The sequence below is a fragment of the Neoarius graeffei genome, chromosome 16 (assembly GCF_027579695.1).
Source record: "Neoarius graeffei isolate fNeoGra1 chromosome 16, fNeoGra1.pri, whole genome shotgun sequence".
NCBI classification, from domain to species: domain Eukaryota; kingdom Metazoa; phylum Chordata; class Actinopteri; order Siluriformes; family Ariidae; genus Neoarius; species Neoarius graeffei.
The window spans coordinates 43416114-43440908 of NC_083584.1; the positions used below are offsets into that span (position 1 = coordinate 43416114).

Here is a 24795-nt window from a genome sequence, read left to right on the forward strand (position 1 = left end):
TTTATTATTTCATTACATTGAGACATTAAATAGTCATATTCGTGAATATTAATACTAATCAAGGGCCGTTAAATTGTATTGGACAACAACTGAGATACAGTGATTTGAATTTTAGTGCCCATTATAAAACCCTGAAGTTAGTGACCAAGGCACTGAACTACCAGAGTCGTCATTTAGCCACTCGAGATCTCCAAGAACAGTTTTCAGTGTTATATACATTTTTTGATGGAAACATGTTTTCTGACAAATTTATAAAATATACTACATAATAAAAGTACAAAACATTATGCTCTCCACACAGAATCAGACTTAAAGAGAGAGAATCAAATAGAAAATCCATAAACATAAAACCTCACATGCTATTAGGGTACATAATATTACTGTACAGATGTATATTAACCAGCTGCCACAGCACAGTGCGATCAAACATTTCAAGGAAAGTCTGAGGCCAGGTGCTGAAGAGTGCTTTTAGGCAGATCAAGGTGTATAACAGCAAGGTAGTGCATGAACCTGTGAAGAAAAAAACAAAACACCATGAAACTCTCAGCTATTCTTAGGTATGTTAGTTTTCATCAAAAACTCAATTTCGAAACTCATCACACTCCCACCCCCTTTTCACACTCACTCTATGGTGTGACTCAAGGTTGTGACATTAAAAATAGCCACTCAAGTGTCCATGACGAGAACTCATGCAAGGCTGGTTCAAAACATGACACGTGAGGCTCACATCCTGTCCTTGAACATCTCGAAATGTGCTTCATCCTGAGGCTTCACTGTGTAATTTCACTTTGTTTATATACAAGTTGCATAAAAGTTATTTTAAAATCATTTTTATTCAAATGTAGGTTTTCCTTTGTTGAATATAATCTGACTAAAAGGAGAATTAACAGTAAATACTTGAGGCCAGATCAATTTGGGAAAGACAAAATAAACACCTTCTGGTGACTCCACACATTCGTGAGTGAATATAACTACAAAATAAACAGCCACATAAAATTATTAGAAATTGTGTAGTGGGGATTTCCCCCCCCATACAGTAACTACAGTTGTGTCTGAAATTATACTCTGTTCACTAAATTAGTACTGTTTTTGGGATCCTTCATTTTGTAATGGTTTTTAAAAACACAGTGGAGAATATCCAGTGCACTCTTTTAATCCTATGATGTACTGCGAGAGGTAGTGTACAATGTCCCCTACCGATCAATAATTAACAATTAATTACTCACCGAAGTGAATAATCATTGAGACAAACTCGAGGCAGATAACTGCTTTAGTACAAATACACAGGTGATTATTTAAAAACAAACTTTAAAAAAAATCATTTATTTAAAACTTCAAAAGTGGCATGCAAATGTAATGTGCACAGGCTTGTGTCACTTATCTCTACCGACTCGCATAAAATACTGTTTTGAAATCGATAAATCACAATTCCACCTTACCTTTGAATAGTTTTAGACCAAACTTCGCAGCATCTTTAGTGCTTTTACGAACAGCATTTTCTTTCTTAATTTGTAATTCTTCCTCACTTACAGTGGTGCTTGAAAGTTTGTGAACCCTTTAGAATTTTCTATATTTCTGCATAAATATGACCTAAAACATCATCAGATTTTCACACAAGTCCTAAAAGTAGATAAAGAGAACCCAGTTAAACAAATGAGACAAAAATATTATACTTGGTCATTTATTTATTGAAGAAAATGATCCAATATTACATATCTGTGAGTGGCAAAAGTATGTGAACCTTTGCTTTCAGTATCTGGTGTGACCCCCTTGTGCAGCAATAACTGCAACTAAACGTTTCTGGTAACTGTTGATCAGTCCTGCACACCGGCTTGGGGGAATTTTAGCCCGTTCCTCTGTACAGAACAGCTTCAGCTCTGGGATGTTGGTGGGTTTCCTCACATGAACTGCTCGCTTCAGGTCCTTCCACAACATTTCGATTGGATTAAGGTCAGGACTTTGACTTGGCCATTCCAAAACATTAACTTTATTCTTCTTTAACCATTCTTTGGTAGAACGACTTGTGTGCTTAGGGTCGTTGTCTTGCTGCATGACCCACCTTCTCTTGAGATTCAGTTCACGGACAGATGTCCTGACATTTTCCTTTAGAATTCACTGGTATAATTCAGAATTCTTTGTTCCATCAATGATGGCATGCTGTCCTGGCCCAGATGCAGCAAAACAGGCCCAAACCATGATACTACCACCAGCATGTTTCACAGATGGGATAAGGTTCTTATGCTGGAATGCAGTGTTTTCCTTTCTCCAAACATAACGCTTCTCATTTAAACCGAGTTCTATTTTGGTCTCATCCGTCCACAAAACATTTTTCCAATAGCCTTCTGGCTGGTCCACGTGATCTTTAGCAAACTGCAGATGAGCAGCAATGTTCTTTTTGGAGAGCAGTGGCTTTCTCCTTGCAACCCTGCCATGCACACCATTGTTGTTCAGTGTTCTCCTGATGGTGGACTCATGAACATTAACATTAGCCAATGTGAGAGAGGTCTTCAGTTGCTTAGAAGTTACCCTGGGGTCCTTTATGACCTTGCCGACTATTACACACCTTGCTCTTGGAGTGATCTTTGTTGGTCGACCACTCCTGGGGAGGGTAACAATGGTCTTGAATTTCCTCCATTTGTACACAATCTGTCTGACTGTGGATTGGTGGAGTCCAAACTCTTTAGAGATGGTTTTGTAACCTTTTCCAGCCTGATGAGCATCAACAACGCTTTTTCTGAGGTCCTCAGAAATCTCCTTTGTTCGTGCCATGATACACTTCCACAAACATGTGTTGTGAAGATCAGACTTTGATAGATCCCTGTTCTTTAAATAAAACAGGCTGCCCACTCACACCTGATTGTCATCCCATTGATTGAAAACACCTGACTCTAATTTCACCTTCAAATTAACTGCTAATCCTAGAGGTTCACATACTTTTGCCACTCACAGATATGTAATATTGGATCATTTTCTTCAATAAATAAATGACCAAGTATAATATTTTTGTCTCATTTGTTTAACTGGGTTCTCTTTATCTACTTTTAGGACTTGTGTGAAAATCTGATGATGTTTTAGGTCATATTTATGCAGAAATATAGAAAATTCTAAAGGGTTCACAAACTTTCAAGCACCACTGTATGGCGACAAAACGATCGGCCGCCATTTTGCCGAGTCGTTCGAGGTGATTATCAAGATATAGTCTGAATTTCTTGACGCATCAGCGCGTGCAATTTCCTATAATCACCTGTGTATTCATACTACAGTAAATACCCTTACTGAATTTATTAAATTTACGAGTTTCGTTTATACCATGCCTTTTACATACCCAAGACTGCTTCACAATTAGAGATCAAAAAGGCTATTCAAGCTTCTCATTTCTAATGTCACATGTTTGATTTCTATAAATAGTTTGGTTATTTTATTGTCCTGAGGTTTGATTATTAATCATTTGCTTCAATCACTAATAACAGTGCTCATGATTTTCCAAACTAGGGATTCGTAAGTAGGGAACCATTTGGAGAACAGTGCAGGATACATTTAATGAATATGACATGGACTTAATCAAAACTACACATCTGAACTCAACCTTCCAGCCACAAATCACTGAACATTAACCACTGCATTTGAACTAATCTAGTATCCCTGAGATACAGTACACCGGATGAATGTCAATATTTTTTCATATTTCAACTTCGTGATAAGTTAAACTTATCTCAAACTGGCTCTGAGCCCAGTTAGAGCTCTCAAAAATGTTACCTGCGTTTGACCTTGCCCTGCTCCTTCAGCCTTTCTGATCTACAGATGGTGCGCAGAGCAGGCAGGTAGTCCACGGTCGCCGCTGCTCTGTTCCCCTGTGTGCTGAACGATCGGCTGTTAAGAACCGTGTTCAACACCTCCCTCCTCATCTCCATCACCCTGTAACATAACAACGTTCACTAAACTTACATGGTCAGGACATAAAATCTCATTTTTATGTTGAAAATGTTGACGGCACAGTTAAATGGTTACACGGACTTGCATAATTAAACACAAACCCTCTCACCTCACAACCCTCTCTGCCTTTACAGTGCCCAACTCCAAACACATCCATGTTAGTTGGGTCATACTGGCTTTTCATAATCAGTTTTCTTTTTGATCTAATGCTCTAATGTGCATGTAATGCACTAACAAGGGTCGTCCATTGGAGGACTATGGTCTGAGTGCAGACTAGGAAAGTATTTCAGTTGATCAAACCGAACACAAGAAAAATACTGTAGCAATTTCTTGTGTTCATTGACTCAGATTTACTAAACATTAATTATAGCGACTTCTTTAGCAGATTCTCTATTGCAGCCAATCACATGTCTGTGAAGATTCTCAATCATCCAGGTCATAGTAAACTGTGGGTGGTAGAAATGGGCAACTGGACTTGCTTGAAGATTCTTGAAAACGTTTCACCTCTCGTCCGAAAGGCTTCCTCAGTTCTGTCTGGTTCCCTATTAGTCAGACAGAACTGAGGAAGCCTTTCGGACGAGAGGTGAAACGTTTTCAAGAATCTTCAAGCAAGTCCAGTTGCCCATTTCTACCACCCACAGCCAATCACATGCATTTATGTAAACTGTTTGGCTTGAAGTTCAAAACAAATGTCTCATCTGTTAAGAGTTCATGGTGCTGTTCAAAATTTTTGGCACAATAAAACAATCACTTCATACCGATGTGTCTTTTTTATAGCCATGAATTAATCACAAATGGTTAAGTATTAAAAGCTAACTTGTTGCCATTCAGTCACGTTTGCTGCTTTTCCAGCTCTTTATCAGCAAGACATGTCATTGGACATTCAGAATTTTTCGGTGAAGACCCCTGCGCTTTACAATATAAGATCTACTAATAGCAAGACAGTGCATGGAATAAGAAGCGAACATGTTGTCAAAACTATTAATTACTCAGGTGAGTCGCCCTACACTAAGTTTATTTGTGTGCATGTTTGGTCATAATGTGAAACAGTCACAAATCTCAGTGTGGTCCCATGAACCAATCTCTGGTCCACCTTAACATATACCCCTTTTCCACCAAAGCAGTTCCAGGGCTGGTTCGGGGCCAGTGCTTAGTTTGGAACTGGGTTTTCTGTTTCCACTGACAAAGAACTGGCTCTGGGGCCAGAAAAACCGGTTCCAGGCTAGCACCAACTCTTTGCTGGGCCAGAGGAAAGAACCGCTTACGTCAACAGGGGGGCGGAGTTGTTAAGACCAACAACAATAGCAAGACTGCAAAAGATCGGCATTTTTAAGCAGCGAGAAGCAGCAGCTGTACAAACGCGAAGTCATCCATTATTATTATTATTATTATTGTTGTTGTTGCTGCTTCTTCTCCGTGTTGTTGTTGCTTCGATGTTCGCGCCAAGGTTTATACAAACGCAGCGACGTAACTGACGTATACAGCGACGTAATGACGTGGCTCTGCTTAACACCCCGGGCTATGGAAAAGCAAACTGGTTCTCAGCTGGCTCTCAAGTTGAACGAGTTGTGAACCAGCACCAGCCCCGAACCAGCCCTGGAACTGATTTGGTGGAAAAGGGGTATCAGTGGTCTGATGTGATTTTTAAACGAACTATGGTGGTATATACAGTCCTGTGCAAAAGTCTTAGGCACATGTAAAGAAATGCTGTAGACCAAAAATGCTTTAAAAATAATGAAATGTTTCAACATTATAAAAAAAAACAAAACCCCACTATAAACAGCAGTAAGCCATAATAAATGAAAAAGTCAATATTTGGTGTGTGACGACCCTTTGCTTAAAAAAAAAATAAAAATAAAAAATAGTCGTCTCAGGTACAGTGAGTGCAGTTTGATAAGGAAATGAGCTGTAGGTTTTACTGAGCATCTTCCAGAACCAGCCACAGTTCTTCTGGACACTTTGACTGTCACACTCGCTTCTTCATTTTGCACCAAAACCCAGCAGCCTTCATTATGTTCTCTTTTTTAATCTGAAAAGTGCTCACTTATGTAATATGCTGCTCACATACAAACTTTTTTTCTGTAACATTTAATTTTGTGCTGGGAAACGAACGTTTGGACTCTAAAATGTTTTTGTACTGACTCGATAATGTAGAAGTCATAAAATAGAAATCTATAACAAAGTTTGTATGAAAAAAAATAGGGTGCCTAAGACTTTTGCACAGTACTGTATATCATTTTTAAAATTAATGTCTATTTATTTAATCAGTTTGGATGAAACCTTTCAGTTGAAGCTGCTTGCTCTTAGCCTATATAAAAATAATACATTTTCTGAGTTATAGTTATGTTTTTAATGCTTTCTTTCCTTGATGTATCCTATGTTATCTACAGACTACAACATTCTCTACACCATTGTTTGTCTTAAAACAGGAAGTAACCTGACAAGTTCAGAAATGACACATTACTTGTTGTAAACACCATAAGTCTGTCCTGTCATGCATGCTTGAGCCTATGATTTTTCTGTAGTACATACAGCCCTTAAGAAAAAAAAAAACATCACTCATTTACAAAGCTGTTGTATCCTCACCTGGGTTCAAGTAGTTTGCTGTGAGAGAGGACAAATCTCTGCCTGTGTGAGGCTACAGGAAGGGTGAGCTCTTCCACAGTCTCCGTCCTCATCAGCTCCTCAAACTCCTGGACTTTATTCCAGGCTTCAGAGATCCCGGCCTTACACTTGTAAAAACTCAGACTCCCTAACACAGCTCGGATTTCTTCTGAGTCAAACCCACTCACATGACCTCCACAATCCAGACGAGCATCATCAGTCATTCCACACTTGACCTCTGCTCCTGCCCCGGTGAAGTTCTGTGGTCTGCACGCTCCCTCTGTTTGAGGAGGCTTGTCGTACAGAGAGGAGTCCAGGAATGACATTTGGTCCAAATACTCAGCGAAAGAGCTCAGGCACTGTGACACACACTGACTCTTTTTCCTCTCAGCTTCAGACAACTCAAGTCTCATCCTCACAGCTTTGGATGCTGGTGGATCTGGACTAACCTCATCCTGTGCTGGTTTTGTGTCAGAACTGAGCTTAGGTAGGGACAGAAATCCATCTTCTGATGACTCGGAGTCTGACTGAAGAGCACTTTTACTGTCTATACACAGCTGCTTTTTCTGCCTCATTCTAGAGGACACTTTGAGAGGGCTCATGCCATCAGAATGCTCTTCCTGCTCTGCCAAGTTGCTGAGTCCAGTCTGTGGTTCTGCGTTCGATGACAGTCGCTGTCTATTAATGGGGTCTGGCAACAGACGAATGGGCAGAGGCAGCAACACTTCCAGGTTTGAGTAAAGCAAATTCACACCTCTCCTTTCAGCTTCTGAGAGAAGAGCCAAGCATCTCTTCCTGTCCACAGCTGAAGGTTCACCCTGAAAGTCGACAAGCACTATGAGATTTAACGAAGAAATTTCGAGACCAGTTAAAAAGAGACTAATGGAATTTACCTTTAACAAATCCTCTACTCCTTTTTCTTGCTGGTTGTTGAGAAAGCCCAACAAAGACTCTGTGCAACCAACATGACAGGGTGGTACACTGGCTAGAGTTAGCGTCCCACCACAAGCAACACTTTCCCCTTCAGCAGCCTCTTTCTTGATCTCACACTCAGATGCTCCTGAGCAAAGACAAACCAGGTGTTGAAAAAGATGCAGTCGTGTGTCACACTGCACAATCTCAGATCCATTTCTGGACCCCCACGTACCTACCTGACTGTAAGATCGGACGTAGCACCTGGTGTCCTCCTCCACTGCGGGTCCAGAACTGCAGGTGCAGGAGGCTCTGCCGGATGTCACACCCATTCCAATGCAGCAAACAGGACAAGTCCTGTGTGTCTGTCCTCACGTTTTCCACGAGACACAGCAGCTGCAGGTAGCTTGCCACATCCACCTGAGACATGATAGAGCCATTAACCACAGACTAGATGCACGCTCTTTAGTAAGCGACACTGGTTTATCATACAACAAACAGTCTTACCAAAGGAGGAGACTTGAAATGGATTTCATCAAAGGAGCCATCAAACATTGCACTGAATGTCGGATCTGGAAAAGAATAACTGTATGATTACTTACTACATTCAGTCAAAGATGTTAAAGGAGACCTGAAGTCATTTTTAAACTTACTTTATTTGGCAAAAAGGAGGAAAGGCTTAGGATTGCCACTGTTCTTGAAACTAAGGGGCTTAAAGCAAAGGATACTGTCAAAAACCTTGGTGTCCTTATTGACAGTGAACTTAACTTCAACAGTCATATGAAAGTGGTAAAAAAGTCTGCATTCTATCACCTAAAAAACATTTCTAAACTCAGGGGTCTCATGTCAAAGCATGATCTAGAAAAACTTATTCATGCTTTCATCTCCAGTAGAGTTGATTACTGCAATAGCCTTTTCACAGGTCTTCCAAAAAAGACCATCAAAGAGCTTCAACTAATCCAAAATGCAGCAGCAAGGGTTCTTACAAGAACAAAAAGGGTAGCCCATATCACTCCAATCCTAAGGTCTCTGCACTGGCTCCCAGTGAGCTATAGAATTGACTTTAAGGCATTACTTCTTCTACTTAAAACATTAAATGGGATGGGACCCAGCTACCTACTGGATATGTTTCAATTATATGCACCAACTAGGTCTCTAAGATCACAAGAGAAAAACTTGCTAGTAATACCAGCTGTCAAAACGAAGTGTGGTGAAGCAGCATTTAGTTGCTATGCTGCTAAGCTTTGGAAATAACTTCCAGATGATTTCAAAAATGCTCCTACTGTTGTTAGTTTTAAATCCAGGCTCGAGACAAAGCTGTTTTCAGATGCTTTCACTTGATTAATTTTCACCTAAAGTGTAATTAATTTCCTTTAACATAATTTCTTTTAATTTTGATTTTAATGATTTTACTTTAATTCTTTATTTTAATTTCGGATTTTAATGATTTCACTTTTACTTTAATTCTTTGTTACTGTTCTTATGCTTTTATTTTTTGTGAAGCACATTGAATTGCCTGTGTGTATGAAATGCGCTATACAAATAAACTTGCCTTGCCTTTATTTCTTAATTAACGTGTTATTCAATTACGCTTTTGGTTTTAGTAACCTTAGATCGTGACTCGTATTGGCAACTAATTGCAATAAAATATTATACTTATCGGCCTATTCGGTTTTTAGCCATGTTGAATGTAGCTCGTTTGGTCCACGGCTGGCATCACTTATACGTGCGATCTTCACGAGACTTGTGTGAGACTTCGAAACGTGAAGTGTCAGCGCTGCTATTTTGAAAACTGTTTTCCAAACGAAATATTGCACAAAAACGAGTTTAAATGATGATTACTGCCTACTTTTTTTTCAAACTTTCCTGATTGCTATTAAAACAAACAAAACTTCCGGCTTGATCACGTCAGCATTCAAAAGAGGGCGTCTTTTGACAGCGTTGGCAGATGTTTGTCACTTTGATTTCCGCTGTACGTTTTACTTCCGTCCTACGATGTCTCGCACAGGTCTCAATGAATCTCATTTACAGCCATTGCTTTGACATATGGACTGATAGATTACATAGCGTATTTCAAACACTCAGAACTTGCTATAGCAGTGACAAAATAGCTATCAAAATGCATTCCTATATTTAATAAAATGAAATAAATAGAATTTTGATAAAAAAATTTGCCTTCAGTTCTCCTTCAACATACACACATACAGGCAGTGCCTAAAAGCAGAGCTCCTGATGAGTGTATGAGCAAAATATTTGCAAGGGCACAAAATCAACCTGAATAGAATAATCCAGCCATCTCATTATCTGTAGCCGCTTTATCCTGTTCTACAGGGTCGCAGGCAAGCTGGAGCCTATCCCAGCTGACTTAGCCTGGGCCTGCCCATCCTAAGCGTGATGCAACACGAGGGCCTGTTGCGAGCTTAGTCTGGCAAGGCAAGCTATCTACAGCTCTTCCAAGCTCCAGAAAAACTGGGAGCCAATCAACTTTGAGGATCTCCAACGGCCCTGGGTAGAGGCGTGTTCAAGGCAGTGACGTAGTAGAACTGCGACCGGAAGCCATAGATTGTTTACAGAATCTATGCCGGAAGCGCTTCATTCACTAGAAACATTACGAACATGGAGCAAGTTCTCATTGAAAACGGAGCAAAGAGCAGCCCTGGAGGTATTTATTGAAAGGAAGGACGTTTTCGCCTTGCTCCCGACCGGCTTCGGTAAGAGTTTAATCTACCAGTTAGCCCCGTCACGTCACGTACGTCAGAGGAAGGAGTGATGTGATTGGTTTAAGCTTCGTCACAGCCTTTTCTGGCTTCGACCAGTAGCAAACTGAGGCATTTCAGGGAGGCGGGTCAACCACGCACTTTGGGAAACGGTTGGGCTTAATATCTTTGCCAGACCAAATGCTCGCAGAGCTTTGAAGTCGCGTTAGCCAGACTAAGCTGACTACGGGCGAGAGGCGGGGTAAGTCACCCTGGACAAGTCGCCAGGTCATCACAGGGCTGACACATAGACACAGACAACCATTCACACTCACATTCACACCTACGGTCAATTTAGAGTCACCAGTTAACCTAACCTGCATGTCTTTGGACTGTGGGGGAAACCGGAGCACCCGGAGGAAACCCACGCGGACACGGGGAGAGCATGCAAACTCTGCACAGGAAGGTCCTCGCCGGCCACAGGGCTCGAACCCAGAACCTTCTTGCTGTGGGGTGACTGTGCTAACCACTACACCACTGTGCCGCTCCGAATAGAATATTATAGCACATCAACCATCAAATAGTGTAGTGTCGTGTATTTCATGTCAGTAAATTGCTGCATTGTCTTGTGACAGTGAGACCAGTAATGAGATACGCATCACAGTTACGATACATATTTATTCCTTTCTTTGGCACTGCATGCCATGCGCCAGAAACAACACCACGGCATTTACTATGGTGTGACTCTACTGGGTGCCTGGTGGACAGCAATAAACCAGCGCTTTCACTTTACATCATTACGATATAGTTACCACTGAATATTATTGGACATAAGAACTAATCAGTGTCGATGTGGTGTAGTTTTAGATCATCCAAAACTGAGGAAAGATGCTCATAATTGCTATTGAACTACACAGTAATTCCATTTACACAAGTATTCAGAGTAAAATATAATCTCATCTCATTATCTCTAGCCGCTTTATCCTGTTCTACAGGGTCGCAGGCAAGCTGGAGCCTATCCCAGCTGACTACGGGCGAAAGGCGGGGTACACCCTGGACAAGTCGCCAGGTCATCACAGGGCTGACACATAGACACAGACAACCATTCACACTCACATTCACACCTACGGTCAATTTAGAGTCACCAGTTAACCTAACCTGCATGTCTTTGGACTGTGGGGGAAACCGGAGCACCCGGAGGAAACCCACGCGGACACGGGGAGAACATGCAAACTCCGCACAGAAAGGCCCTCGCTGGCCACGGGGCTCGAACCCGGACCTTGTTGTGAGGCGACAGCGCTAACCACTACACCACCATGCCGCCGTAAAATATAATTCAGGTTATAATTTAAAAAAAAAAAAAAAGGCAGCATACACTGCAAAGGCACATTGCCCCCTATGGGAAAAACAAAACAAAATACTAGGTTAAAAACGTTTGGGGGAAGAAAAGAAAGAGTGGAAAACATCCTCCTTGACCAAATGCAGCGTATGAGCTCTGAAGGTTTGAGCTACAATCTTGATATTTCAAACAGTAGTATGGTTACAACTGTCAACTGCCCAACAAATTAGTGGACTCATGACACTATTTTAACGAGTTTCATATGAAACTGTTGTGAATATTTTCCATAAAATGTGTTTGTAAATAATTCAGGGCTTGACATTAATTTTTAAACCCACTTGCCCCCTATTTTGCAAGTACGACCTTTTTTTTTTTTTTTAAGGAAAACTATAGAATAGTTGTAAATTGCAACATAAAATGAAGATCACACATGGAGTTGAAGTTTGGTTATTGATCAAGTTTATTATTAAGTTTGTTCATTGGTTACTTTTTACTTGTAACGGGCAATAACAATTTTATCCAAAATTTAAAAAAAGATACAAAAACCCCCCAAAAAACAAAATATAAATATTCTGCACAGGGCTGTGCTCCTCTGATAACAGAAACAAAACTCCAGCTCTCTCTGCTCTTAATCTGTTCTGTTCTTTCAGGATTATATCGCGCATGTCACTCTTTGTTGAGTTTTTAATGCCCGAGTTGTTGGAAACCAATCTGGGTTTTCTGTGTCGAATAAGGAAGCAACTTCACCTTTAAGAATCTTTGTATATAAATGCATTAATGGCCAAACAGATTTGAACATAAACCTCTACGTGTCTGTTGCAACTCATGACCGGTCTAGGGCCCAAAATCCGAAATTAATTTTCAAACCTGCACACTGCATAACTTCAACTTATCAGGCCTCATTCTTCAGTAGGATTGTTAAACCATGGAACTATGTATGTAAATATTTTTCCCCAGATAAATTCCGTCGCCTCCCTGTTTTCAAATCATCCCTGTTAGAGCTGTACTTTGAATTACTGACCTCCACCTATAATACGGACTTTTCACGTACTTGGTCTGTGTACCGTGACTGTGGTTGCCACAGATCAATTTAGCCCATGTTTACATTAGACCGTATCAGCGGATCATCAGATTAACGTTTTTAAAACGATTAGTGTGCACACAGCAACACCAATACACGATTTGCGTGCACACAACAATACCAATACACGGATACGCTCGGCTCCGCAGGCATCCTGCGCTCCAAATCACTCCGCCCTGAACAGCGAGTGCCCTCTGGAGGGTGCGCACTCCGGCCCTGCGCAGCTCACACAGCGCGCGAGTGAAGCACACTAGCAGTGTTTTCGGGACTGAGCCGCTGTGTGTGTGATCCCAGCACACATCACTTACCACTTGCAAGTGGAAGGATGGCAAGCCTAAAGACAATCATAACTACACAATGGGCAGTATTTGCATCAGTATTTGCAGTATTTTCATACTTTTATACTCTTTAATGAAAGGTGATACAAGGCGGAAGTCCGCGCCGTTTTTCAGCAGTCGCGTCACATGACCAACGCCAGCGAATCAGGAAGGTGGATGTCACAGTGACGTTGTCCAATGACGACGCCAGCTAGAGCTCAGCACAGCGTATCCGCATATTCTCAATGTTTACACAGCACCGGAGCTGACACGATCTGGACTGAATACGTGGACGCTGGCGGATTCCCGTTTCCCGGCGGTTTAATGTAAACGGACAGTGCATCCGCAAAGAAAACGAGACAGATACGGTCTAATGTAAACGTAGCCTTAGTCTAATTTTAATTGTATGATTTTTCTCTTTTATACCTTCGGGGAAACGCCTTGCATGGGCCGCCCGTTCGCGTTCTCCCCTTTGGGCTGACTTACTTTATTATGTTTATTTCTTTTTTTTAATGTTTATTTTGTAACAGTCCAATAAAGTTGGTAAAATAAAAAATAAAATAAAGAAAATCAAAACACTTTCATGAAGGAGCTAACTCAAATGTGAGCAGAAAAACAAAACAAAACAGAGATTCTTAAGCAAACTCTTCCATCCTCACTTCCGACTTTGCTTTTGTAAAATACATTTTAAATACAATCGTGAATTTCTCTGGAGTTTTCAGGCTGAGCTCCTCTCTTCATATTCTTTAACCACTCATTTCCTCATTGTTCTTGAAGCATTTGCTCCTATTTGTTAACATTTTTCTTGATAGCGGGAGACGGTAATACCTTTTATCTATTTCTTTGAACGAGCAAAAACAGTGCAAAAATTAACCATACTAAAGACAGATTAAGCCTTGCTTGCATGAAAGACGGTGTCTGTCTGACCCCAGCTCTAATTATCACGTGATGCGTGACATCATGCACAAGGGGTCTATAAACAGTACGTGCACCATACTACAACAGTGGGGGGATATAAAAGAACTTGTAAAGCAGTAAATGAAACCAAGACTAAGAAAACAGCCAAGACATAAATGGCGGATACGTAGTGAGGGACGCTTTTAGGAACTGAAATAAAAGATCAAAAAGTCTCATTTTTGTGGTGCTAGTTTGTAATATCTGCTCATTCCAACTTGCCCTGTCGGGCATGTCAAGGACATATCCCACTTGCCCGAATGCATGTTTCACTTGCCCCGGACAATTGGGCAGTCCTTAATGTCGAGCCGTGCAATTACGCTATTTTTTAAAAAGCAAATTATTTTTTAAAAAGCGCTGGATAAAATCCCATCTATCTTATGTAAATAAAGATACAAATCTGTTCCCTGGTGATTGTTTATGAAATACGTTGGTTGCACTTATGACCAGGTTCCCTGTGATGGAACAGGTTCGTTGTTCAAACGTACAGATGTTGTACGATCGCAAAAGCTATCAAAATCAGGTTGATGCATTACTATATTCTCTTAAATATGGAGCTCTGCTACAGTGAACCAATCAGGCAGCACTCACCACTGGTTGTAAGGATGACGGGTCTTTTTGTGGTCATCATAAAGGTTTTAACTGCAGTCAAGAATCCATAATCGTCATCAAATATGACGTCAACTTCTTCAAACAAGATGAGGGAAGTGGCAGTTCTCTTGCTTTGCTCTTCAGATGATGCTTTAGTCTCTTGAGTGACTTTGCTAGATGTCTTAGGACAGCCTTTTCAACAGAAAAGAAATCACAAGACATTTTCCTGTCCTTAAACATTTATCTCCATGACATGACGTTAAGAGGATTTGATTGGAAAACACTGCTTCTTATATCTAGCTTTGCATATGATACTTACTTGTTTGGGCCTTTTTATCTTGATTCATATCATCTTTGCCTGGAGGTTTTCCACCTATTTTGAAGAAACTGGCCAATGATTTTGGTGCCAAGCTTCCTCTCCTTGATGTAGCACTTCGAGGAGACTGCAGTGGTTTCCTGGGTGATGACAGAACTCGTCTTGGAGAGTTCACCTTCTCTGTGATAGAAAAAGAAAAACCGAGTAAAAGAGCCTCGGAATACACACCTCAAACCAAACAGATTTAAGTAAGATTCAAGACCTATGGATAAAAGAGCATATTGGGGGAAAAGACTGGATGTGAAGTTAAGAAACAGTATATAAATAAACATATCCACTACATGAATGTTGCTGAGACTAAATGCAGTATGTTTGGAGTAGATAGCATTCACTCACGAGGTGAAGAGCCAGGTTTGGGGGAAAGACTATTGCGATTGTAACTGTTGAAGTAAGTGGGCTTATGGGTGTTGACCCCTTGGATGTCCACCTGATGAGATTGGGTGGCCTCTTTCAACTGAGACATGATCTGACGCCCACTACGCTGAGAAGAACAATTTACCTCAAACACCTAGGGCAGAAAATTAAACCAGTGTCCAACATTAAACACATCTTTTATTAGAGCTGTTACAGTGCCATGGTTTCATGATGATAGTCAGTGTATGAGACATTGACCTCACCGCCAACTTTTTCAAAACAGATTAAAAGCCTCTCTGTTTGTTACAGTCTACCTGTTTGTTTTTACCCAAAAAGTTCCTTACTCTAGTGCAGGGGTGGGGAACCTTTTTCCTATCAAGGGCCATTTCGAGGTTTAAAACATTCTATGGGGGCCAAAGTAAATTTTTTAACCCATAACCTCTGCTTAAAATTTTAAGCAGCAGCCCATTTATTTCAGCTTTCTTTCATGCTATTCAAATAAAAAAAGCAACTTTATTGGTGTAACTTTGTTTTCTTTTTAAATTTTATCCACCTCTTATTGTTTTAATGCTCTGTTTTTAGTCGTGTTCTTATTGATTTTATATGTACTGATGTAAAGCACTTTGAGCATTTTATGTAATGAAGATGCGACAATATTTTAACTATTATAATAATAATAATAATAATAATAATAATATCTGGCTGACCTAATGTGAAGGCTGGAACTGTTTCTCTTTGGCGAGACATCTGATGTCAGATGGTACAGATGACGATGTTACTCGCAGCTGGTTTTCCAGGTTTGGGTCAGTCAGTCTTGAGCGGAACCAATTCTTTGTAAGGGTCAGTTCTGAGAAGAACTGCTCACAGCAGGAGGTTGTCCCAAACAGTAATGCGAACTTCAGTGCATGTCTCCTCAGAGTGGGAAAATCCTCAGGATGCACATACAGTTTGTAGAACTCAAGCAGAGGAAGGTTGTTGCGCCTAGCTTTGAGCTCATCGTTGCTTTGCAGCTCAAACAAATCCTCACCTTTGGTAGTGCCATGCATGGCTTGCAAAGACAGCATTTCCTCTCGCGTATCAAACTTGGCTGTGATCCATCCTGGTGCCCTGTGTCTGGTTGGAGTCTCATCGCATCGCTCCTGTGGAGAGCGGCCCCATGTGGACAGTTGGGGGTTGCGCCTGAAGGACGCTCTGGACTCTTGCAGTGGTGCTTTTGTGGCTGGGGACTGCAGTTGACCTGCTGACTTTAGGACTGTGGTTGTCATGAACGGTTTTGCGCTCGGGTTTCCATCAGCGGGGGGTTTATGGCATCAACGAAGCTGACTTTATGTTAGGACTGTTAACATTATAGTCATGTTGTCTGTTGCTGCCCGGATGAGGATGGGTTCCCTTTTGAGTCTGGTTCCTCTCGAGGTTTCTTCCTCATGTCGTCTGAGGGAGTTTTTCCTTGCCACCGTCGCCACAGGCTTGCTCATTGGGGACAGATTAGGGATAAAATTAGCTCATGTTTTAAGTCGTTCAAATTCTGTAAAGCTGCTTTGTGACAGTGTTTATTGTTAAAAGCGCTACACAAATAAACTTGACTTAATCCCACACACAGAAATGGCGAGTTGGGCGGTATCTGTGATGTCTGTTGTCTCGTCGCAGGCTAAAGAGAAAAACTGAAAATCCCTCGCGGTATCCTTCAGTGTTTTCTCAACATCTTGTGCCATGTCAGTAATCTGATCGGAGACGGTTCTTCGAGACAAACTGACACTTTGGAAAAGTTTCACTTTGTCCGGTGTGAGCAGTTCCGCAGCAGCGATAAGGCACTCCTTCACAAACTCCCCTTCTGAATGTGGTTTCAGTTTCTTGGCGATTAGCTCACTTACCACAAAACTAGCCTGTGTAACGTTTTCTTGGTTACCTTGAGGGCTTGTGAATGTTGCTTGTTGGGCACCCAAACTCTGCCGAAGAGCATTAATTTTATCCACACGCACTTGTCCTTTCAGCTCGTCCAGCTTGGTGTTTTTGGTGCTGTAATGACGCTCCAGATTAGCCTTTTTCATCACTGCAAGGGCATCCCCACAAACTAAGTAAACTGGCTTGCTTTTTACTTCTATGAAAAAATAATCGTTTGTCCATTTTTCTTGAAAAGCGAGACATTTTGCATCTACCTTTCTCTTCTTCATACTCGCCATGGTGTGGTTTGGTGAAATCGTTAAACAGTCTGTCTATGCCCACTAAATGACATGACCGCGCATGACCACACTCTGCTCATGTGGGGTTCAGGACCCTGACCTTGGCCTGGAAAGACAATCACTCACCTATTTTATTAATTGCGGTCTCATTTTTCTGATTATTTATTTATTTATTTTTGTGTGTGAGAGAGAGTAATTATGAATCATCTTGCGGGCCGGATCAAACGGTCTCGCAGGCCGTATACGGCCCGGAGGCCGGACGTTCTCATCCCGTTCTTGTTCAGCTGCGACTCCCTAAAAATGCAGGTTGGATTTCACAACCCCTTACCTCTGAACTCCCAGTAAATCATACAACATCTGTTTCTAGAGAACGCAGACTGCTCTGAAAAACTGTTGGCTGTGTAGTCCTCTACTATTGTGAGCACCTTATATTGTTACCTCTACTGTCACTCTTAGCATGCGGGATGTTTAAAAATTTTATAATAAAATTTCCTTGATTTCCCTTTCGTGATATGATAACTTACTATAAAATACCATGGAAAAAAAAAAATCAAACCATAACATCCCTGATCGTTGCTGTACAGTCCTGTGCAGAAGTCTTAGGCACCCTATTTTTTTTCATACAAACTTTGTTATAGATTTCTATTTTATGACTTCTACATTATCAAGTCAGGACAAAAACACTCGAGTCCAAACGTTCCTTTTCCAGCAAAAAATTAAATGTTACAGAATATATATATATTTTTTTGTATCTGAGCAGCATATTCCATAAGAGACAATTTTTCAAATTAAAAAAGAGAACATAATGAAGGCTGCTGGGTTTTGGTGCAAAATGAAGAAGCGAGTGTGACAGTCAAAGTGTCCAGAAGAACTGTGGCTGGTTCTGGAAGATGCTCAGTAAAACCTACAGCTCATTTCCTTATCAAACTGCACTCACTGTACCTGAGACTACTTTTTTTTTTTTAAAGCAAAGGGTCGTCTCACACCAAATACTGACTTTGTTTCATTTATTATGGCTTACTGCTGTTTATAGTATTTTTTTTAAAACGTTGAAACATTTAATTTCATTATTTTTAAGTCATTTTGGTCTACGGCATTTCTTTACATGTGCCAAAGACTTTTGCACAGTACTGTATATAGAACCTATAACCCTTAGAAATGTATTACATGTGAGAGCACGGACCTTGAAGCCAAGCTCCTGAGCACAGGCATACACGGCGGCAGTTTTGCCTACTCCAGTGGGGCCTGTGATGAGAAGTGTGTTACAAAGCAAGTCCTCTGGATCCTCCAGCTCCTCGCTACAGTCACCTCTTAACCATGAATCTACACAGGCACACGGTACAGTTAGGAACATACACGCTTGGACACATTTCACATCATCTAATTTGAGCCTCAAGAACTGCAGTGTTCTACCATTACTGTCATCCTCTTGCTTTTTCTCTTGCTGCTTCCTTCTCTCTTCACGGTCAGCCCTGAGTTTCCATTCCTTCAACCAACTAGTTAACAAAATGATAAACACCAGTGATCTACCTTGATAATTTACAGTATACCTGGAACAATAGTCAATGTTTCTGAACAGTGCAGACCTGTGCAACTTCTTAACAGAAGCTGTGTTTCCAATGATGTCACTAGAATGCTGTGGCTGGTACTTCTCAGTCCAGGGTGCATCCTCAGAAACACAATCTGGGAAAATGATCAATAACAAACAACGACAAACTTAAAACTAAGCCTCAAAGGAGGAAGTCAGGTCAATCATAATTCGTCACAGATGCAGTGACAGTTAAATAACTTTCAGCTTGTCTAGGGGGGAAAAGGAAACAGGAGAGCTAATATTTTCTTTCTACCTTTGGCACAGGTTTCTGAAGGTGGAGGAGTGTCAAGTATAATAACAGAGTCACACTGCTTCTTGTCTTCTGTGGGTTTGGGCTCCTCGTCTGCCCCCTGCTTGTTTCTCAGTGATCGCCTCTTCCGGCCTGTGCTGCGAGCCACAGAGTCAGTAGCCTCTGGTGTTCCTCCACTTGCAGAATCTGGGCTGTCCAAAATAATTATGGTCTGCGTCTCTTTAAGAACAGGCTTCTGTTTCTTGGCTAGCTTGCCTGCTCTCTCTCCCTCATCTCCACGCTTACGCTTTCCTCCAATGGACTCAGTGAAACCCACAGGGGGAGCTGTTTTAGACCCACATTCAGGTTCTGAGGACATTAATTAAAGAAACAATTAGGCACAAACAATTTTTTTTTTGTTTCTTTTGCACCTATTCACAATAAAAATAATGCATCTCAAAATAAAAATTCCTTTAATATATCTATCTTAAACGTGGCTGTTTTCAAAAAGACACAAGATGGAGCAGTAGTACATTCTTACCTGCAATGGCAGCCTGTAAAGTGTCTTTGTGTCTCTTTAGGAATCGAGTAAAAATTCTCTGGACAGGGAAAGAGGGATTGGATGCACCAATTTCTTCTAACAATCGCACTCTAACAGGCTCCGTAAAATTTTCTTGCCTCCCAGAGACCTGAGATCACCATAGACAGAGGACCATATTTATAGCAACAACTATAAACAAACCATGTACACTATATATCATTTCTCCAAGATAATGTGATAGATTTCCATATATTTCTTGATTTTAAGTCCACACACACACACAACCTCTTCTCTGCAGATTCTCTGAGCAGGAACAGTGATGTGGCCTGTATAGTCCTCCAACGACCCAAGACTGGTTGATGGTATATGGTAACACTCCTTCAGGCAACTCAGGAAAGGATTTTCAGGCCAGGGTAGAGTCCACATAGTGCAATCTGACCACAGCAATGACAAATCAAACATGTATAACTAATAACAGTAATAACGATTAATTAGACTCCGTGTATTGGAGTGTTGACTCACCCATGGATCTCTGCTGGACGTGAAACACAGACTGGAATGAAGTGCAGGCCTGAGTGTACGCCTCTCTGTTAGCTGCCTTCTTGGCAATTTGCTTTTTAAAAGACTCAGGTAAGCCACTTTTCAGAAACTCCCTCTTTGCCTGGAACTGCTCGTCATCTTGGGAGTTCTCGGAACCCTCACGGCTGTAAAAGGTGATATTTATTAAACAAACAAAGAAATATTAAAGAGGCAGGTGGAGGTGGTGTCAACAAACAATTCTAGTAAACAGATCTATAATGCATTTTAAAGATAGGCATGTTCTACACATTTTTAAAGTAATACCTGCTGTCATCAAGTATTGAGATGATTGCTGAAGGTCTCTGGGTTTTTCTTTCCACAAGCATGGGGGTGCGTTTAGAAGCTACAAAATGCAAACGCAACCAAAATTAAAACGCGTCATTAGTTTGTAAGAGAAAATGCTAAAAATTGTACACTTTGCATTGTAGAAAAAGGCATTACCTGGAGTATTCTTCGAAGCCTTACTTGGAGGTAGAGTTTTGCCTAAAACATCATTTAGGCTTCGAAGTTTTTTGAGACTGTTGCTACTTTGAGTCGCAGGTGCAGGGTTGCTTAGACCATCTTCCACGAACACAACAGAGTCCTGAAAAACCAAAAAAAGTCATTAAAGAAGACACTTCAAGACAACACTTTAAACAGACACCAGAATTAACCTGCATAGAAGCAAGATAAAAGCCACACCTCATCTTCACAGTAATTTATTTGGATGGATTCTTTGCGCCTCGCGGAGCGTCTAACACCGGCCTTCTCCCCTGCACCGGTCTGTTTACTGTTCTGAAGTGCTTTGGCTTTCTGGACCAACTTTTTAGCCTGATTCCTTTTCTTCAGTGAATCTGATTCCTGATTTTAAAAAAGGCAAACAACATTGTGACTGATAACATTTATGTATGAAACTGGAATTATCTTTATGACCTCTTGAAAGAAATAAAGGAAAAATTACCAGCACTGAAAGAGGACTTAATATTCCAAACTCTCCAGTTTTGGTGGCAGGAGGAGGAGGAAACACCCGGGTGAATCGCATTCTGATCGATAAAATATGAACAGAATGTAAATTATTTTTGATAATTATCCTCTAAGAAAATATATCAGTCACCGATCCAACCACCTGTTATACACATCAGACGCAACTGGCTGGAAAGTACCTGATAGCTCTTCCTCGTTTGTTGAGTGGAGACAGCATCTCAGACCTGTAAACACTCTTTTTGTCACTGTGAGACTTTGGAGTAGAAGTCTGAGCTACATCATCCTGGAACACTGCAGATGTTTCTGCCTTCTTGCAGCTTCTTGTCTTACGAAGGGAGGGATTTCTTTCAGGCACAGAAGCTGCCTGTCTGCGTGTCTGATCTCTGGTAGACCTCCTAAGCTCCTTGACTCTTTGCCTGCTTCTGTCATCAATAGACCCAGTCTTGTTTTCCACCTCCGTCGATGTTAGAAGTTCATCTTGCTTTGGAGAAACTGGTACTACTTCTTCAGCTTGATCTGGCTTCCTACCTCTTTTCTTCCCAACACCCTTCGTCTTTTTTTGCTTCGTACTCTTTTCTGGCGTAGTGAGGTCAGGATCGCTCTCATCAGCTTTCGGTTCAGGTTCCGCTGTTTCAGAGCCATTTTCTTTACTTGCCTTTGATTTACACAGACCCTTGGTGGGTTTACTTTTAGAACCATCCAGACTAGGCTGCTTGAACGCATTCATAAACTGTTTCCTTTCTTCTTGGGTGCATTTAGGAGTCAAGCTGGATTCAACCACATCAAGCTCCAGATCTTCTTCGTGAAGTACAACGTTAGATCTCCTCTTAAGTTCAGGCAGAACGTCTGTGTTTACCTGTGGGTTATCAGAGGACAACTTTTCGCCATCCTTTAATTTGCGCTCCTTTTTACTCCTCGTGAAAATTGAAGCCATTTTTAACGGAGGCCCCTTGACTGACTCATAATCAGGGGAGATGGGATGAACTTCAGCTTGGACTGTAAGGGTTCTTGGTGACACAGCAGCTACCAGATCACTTCCATCCATGCAAGAATTCGCTTCGGCGCGTTCAGCAGCACAAGTGTCTGATTTAGCATCAGCAGCCACCTCGTCCTCACTTTGCATCTGGCTCTGTAAAAATTCTTCGAAAGACACAGTAATGGTGCTGCAGTGCAACACTGAAGTTTCATCCACGTTGACATCCATACTGGCATCATGCACAGACTGCACATGTTCAGTGTTGCATGTTTCACTCTGCTGGCTGCTGCTGTTAGCTTTTCTATTTCTCCTCACGCCAGACTTTTTAATTCTCCGCTTGTCTTCTTGAGACGATGCATTAACGTTATTGAAATCCTCCTCCTCCTCCTTCTTCTGGCTTTGAGTAGATAAATTCTTACTTTTACGATTTTCCAAGCCTCCTTTTGCTTTTCTGTCACCTACACTGATGTCTGTTGTATTCTTGCTTCTTAAAGGTTCTTCATCTAAGCAGATTTCACTGTTTATTTGGGACAGTAGAGCTGCAGTATCGCTACCAAGCAAAGACATACTGCCTCCTTCCTTAATTATTGATTCATCAGGGCTTTCTAATATACAGTCATTAGTGAGCAAATCCAGTTCCTCCTCCTGTAACTTATGTTTTTCCTTGGCTTTCCTGGTCCGTTTTTGCCTTGGCGTTCTCCTCGTCCTAAGAGAGACTTCCTCACAGGTAGCCAGCTGAAGCTCTTTTGATTGTAAAGGACTGAACTGTCGTGAAGAGGTAGTCTTTTCCTGGGCGGGTGACGTTTTCCGAAAGTAGTCAGCGATGCTGTTTGATCGGGGCAGAGAGAAAGGTTTGTCCACAGGCTTGGGTAAAGGCAGGAAGTAGTTTGTGATGGTCTTTGATGATGATGATGCTGGTGGATCATCATCTTTTCTCAAGTTCTTGCATGGCTGAATTTAAAAAAAAAAAAAAAAAAAGTGTTGTTCATGTATGTGAAAGAAATAAAAAAAATTCTCATATCAGTAACATTTGAAAATGATCATTATATTATCTCATCTCATTATCTCTAGCCGCTTTATCCTTCTACAGGGTCGCAGGCAAGCTGGAGCCTATCCCAGCTGGCTACGGGCGAAAGGCGGGGTACACCCTGGACAAGTCGCCAGGTCATCACAGGGCTGACACATAGACACAGACAACCATTCACACTCACATTCACACCTACGCTCAATTTAGAGTCACCAGTTAACCTAACCTGCATGTCTTTGGACTGTGGGGGAAACCGGAGCACCCGGAGGAAACCCACATGGACACGGGGAGAACATGCAAACTCCACACAGAAAGGGCCTCGCCGGCCCCGGGGCTCGAACCCAGGACCTTCTTGCTGTGAGGCGACAGCGCTAACCACTACACCACCGTGCCGCCATCATTATATTATATTAATAAGTAATGATGACAAACCTGGTTAGCCTCAAAATCTTCAATAACAGCTGCCATGGCAACAACTCCAGCCATTTCTGTAGTATCTCCAAGTTATAGTTCTGTACATGTTATAATAGAGGGGGAAAGAAAAAAAAACACACAAGATGTTATTATTCTTCAGAATAACTTAAGATAGGTGTTCAGGAATATGTTTATAAGGAAATTCAAGACTGTAATTAGTTAAAGTTAACCCCAACCGGGTGTAGTGTAATGTACAGTACAGTGTCCTCCAGATAAAGATAGACACACTCACTAGTCTTCTTCCTTTGTACTCAAGCCAAAATAATTCATTGTTCACGTCTCCAAAAGTGCAGGTGAAGTTAACACAAACCCATATCAGCAAACCGGTGTCTAATAACTAATAAATATGAGGGAAAAAAGGACAAAAAACAAACAACTAGCCAAAACTTGGTTATGACTCTGACTAGCTCACTAATCCTCAAATACAATGACTTACATACTCCACTGTTACCGAAATACACATGACACGCGCGTAAATAACCGCAAACAAACACTCACTGAAGTGAAAACACTCCTAAGGGAGCAAAATAATAAAAAAAATTTGGAACAAACGCAAATAATTTACTGTAAACCACAAAACTAAACCTGCTCCTTTTCCCTACAAATGGCGCCAAACATCATCAACCAGTTTCACCGCGCCAAATCCACCAATCACAGCCCGTTTCGTCATAGTCCCTAAAGCGGAAGTTGCGTGTTTTTAGTTGCTCTAATATATTTACAACAATTGCTCGTTTTGTGTTATAGTTTGCAAGGATTTGGAGAGTTATATTTTAAGCAATACTTCATACAGGATTTGTATTGAAGGATAAAATATTATTTCCGGTTTTGTGTTTGTAACATTGTAAACCTTTTTATTTTGTTATGAAAATTTCATATCCACAAGGCCAAAATATATATAAAAAACCACAACGCCATCATTTATTTTGAATTAAAATAAAATATTATTTTGAATCTTTAAAATATATATATATATATAAATTAAGAAAAGTTTATCTGTTATCAAATTCTATTCAGAATGTTTTAAACGAAGATGTCTGTCACTTTTTTTCTGTATTAGAATGATTTTTTTCTTATTTAT

The 24795-nt window shown here is 41.0% G+C and overlaps 1 protein-coding gene across 1 annotated transcript; it reads right to left on the reverse strand.

The window, feature by feature from the left end:
• On the reverse strand, positions 1–24344 carry atad5a (ATPase family AAA domain containing 5a). The gene is made up of 23 exons (XM_060943007.1): positions 23950–24344; positions 23676–23755; positions 21420–23167; positions 21218–21299; positions 20959–21117; positions 20719–20860; positions 20542–20620; positions 20221–20402; positions 19984–20132; positions 19699–19846; positions 19182–19526; positions 18924–19020; positions 18751–18833; positions 18521–18660; positions 15140–15311; positions 14747–14923; positions 14428–14619; positions 7957–8021; positions 7689–7869; positions 7431–7597; positions 6520–7355; positions 3757–3915; positions 1–510 (listed from the first exon to the last, which is right to left on the reverse strand). The coding sequence occupies exons 2-23, from the start codon at positions 23727–23729 to the stop codon at positions 432–434; spliced, it is 5436 nt and encodes a 1811-aa protein (XP_060798990.1). The 5' UTR covers positions 23730–23755; positions 23950–24344; the 3' UTR covers positions 1–431.
• Positions 24345–24795: the final 451 nt, after the last annotated feature.

Bases quoted from the DNA above. Each gene is read 5' to 3' on its own strand.
- atad5a (XM_060943007.1), bottom strand. From the start codon at position 23,729: ATGGCTGGAGTTGTTGCCATGGCAGCTGTTATTGAAGATTTTGAGGCT. The intron at 15,312-18,520 runs GTCCGTGCTCTC...TTTCTGCCCTAG, and splicing joins CTCAGGAGCTTGGCTTCAAG to GTGTTTGAGGTAAATTGTTC. The intron at 14,924-15,139 runs GTGAGTGAATGC...TTTCTATCACAG, and splicing joins CAAACCTGGCTCTTCACCTC to AGAAGGTGAACTCTCCAAGA.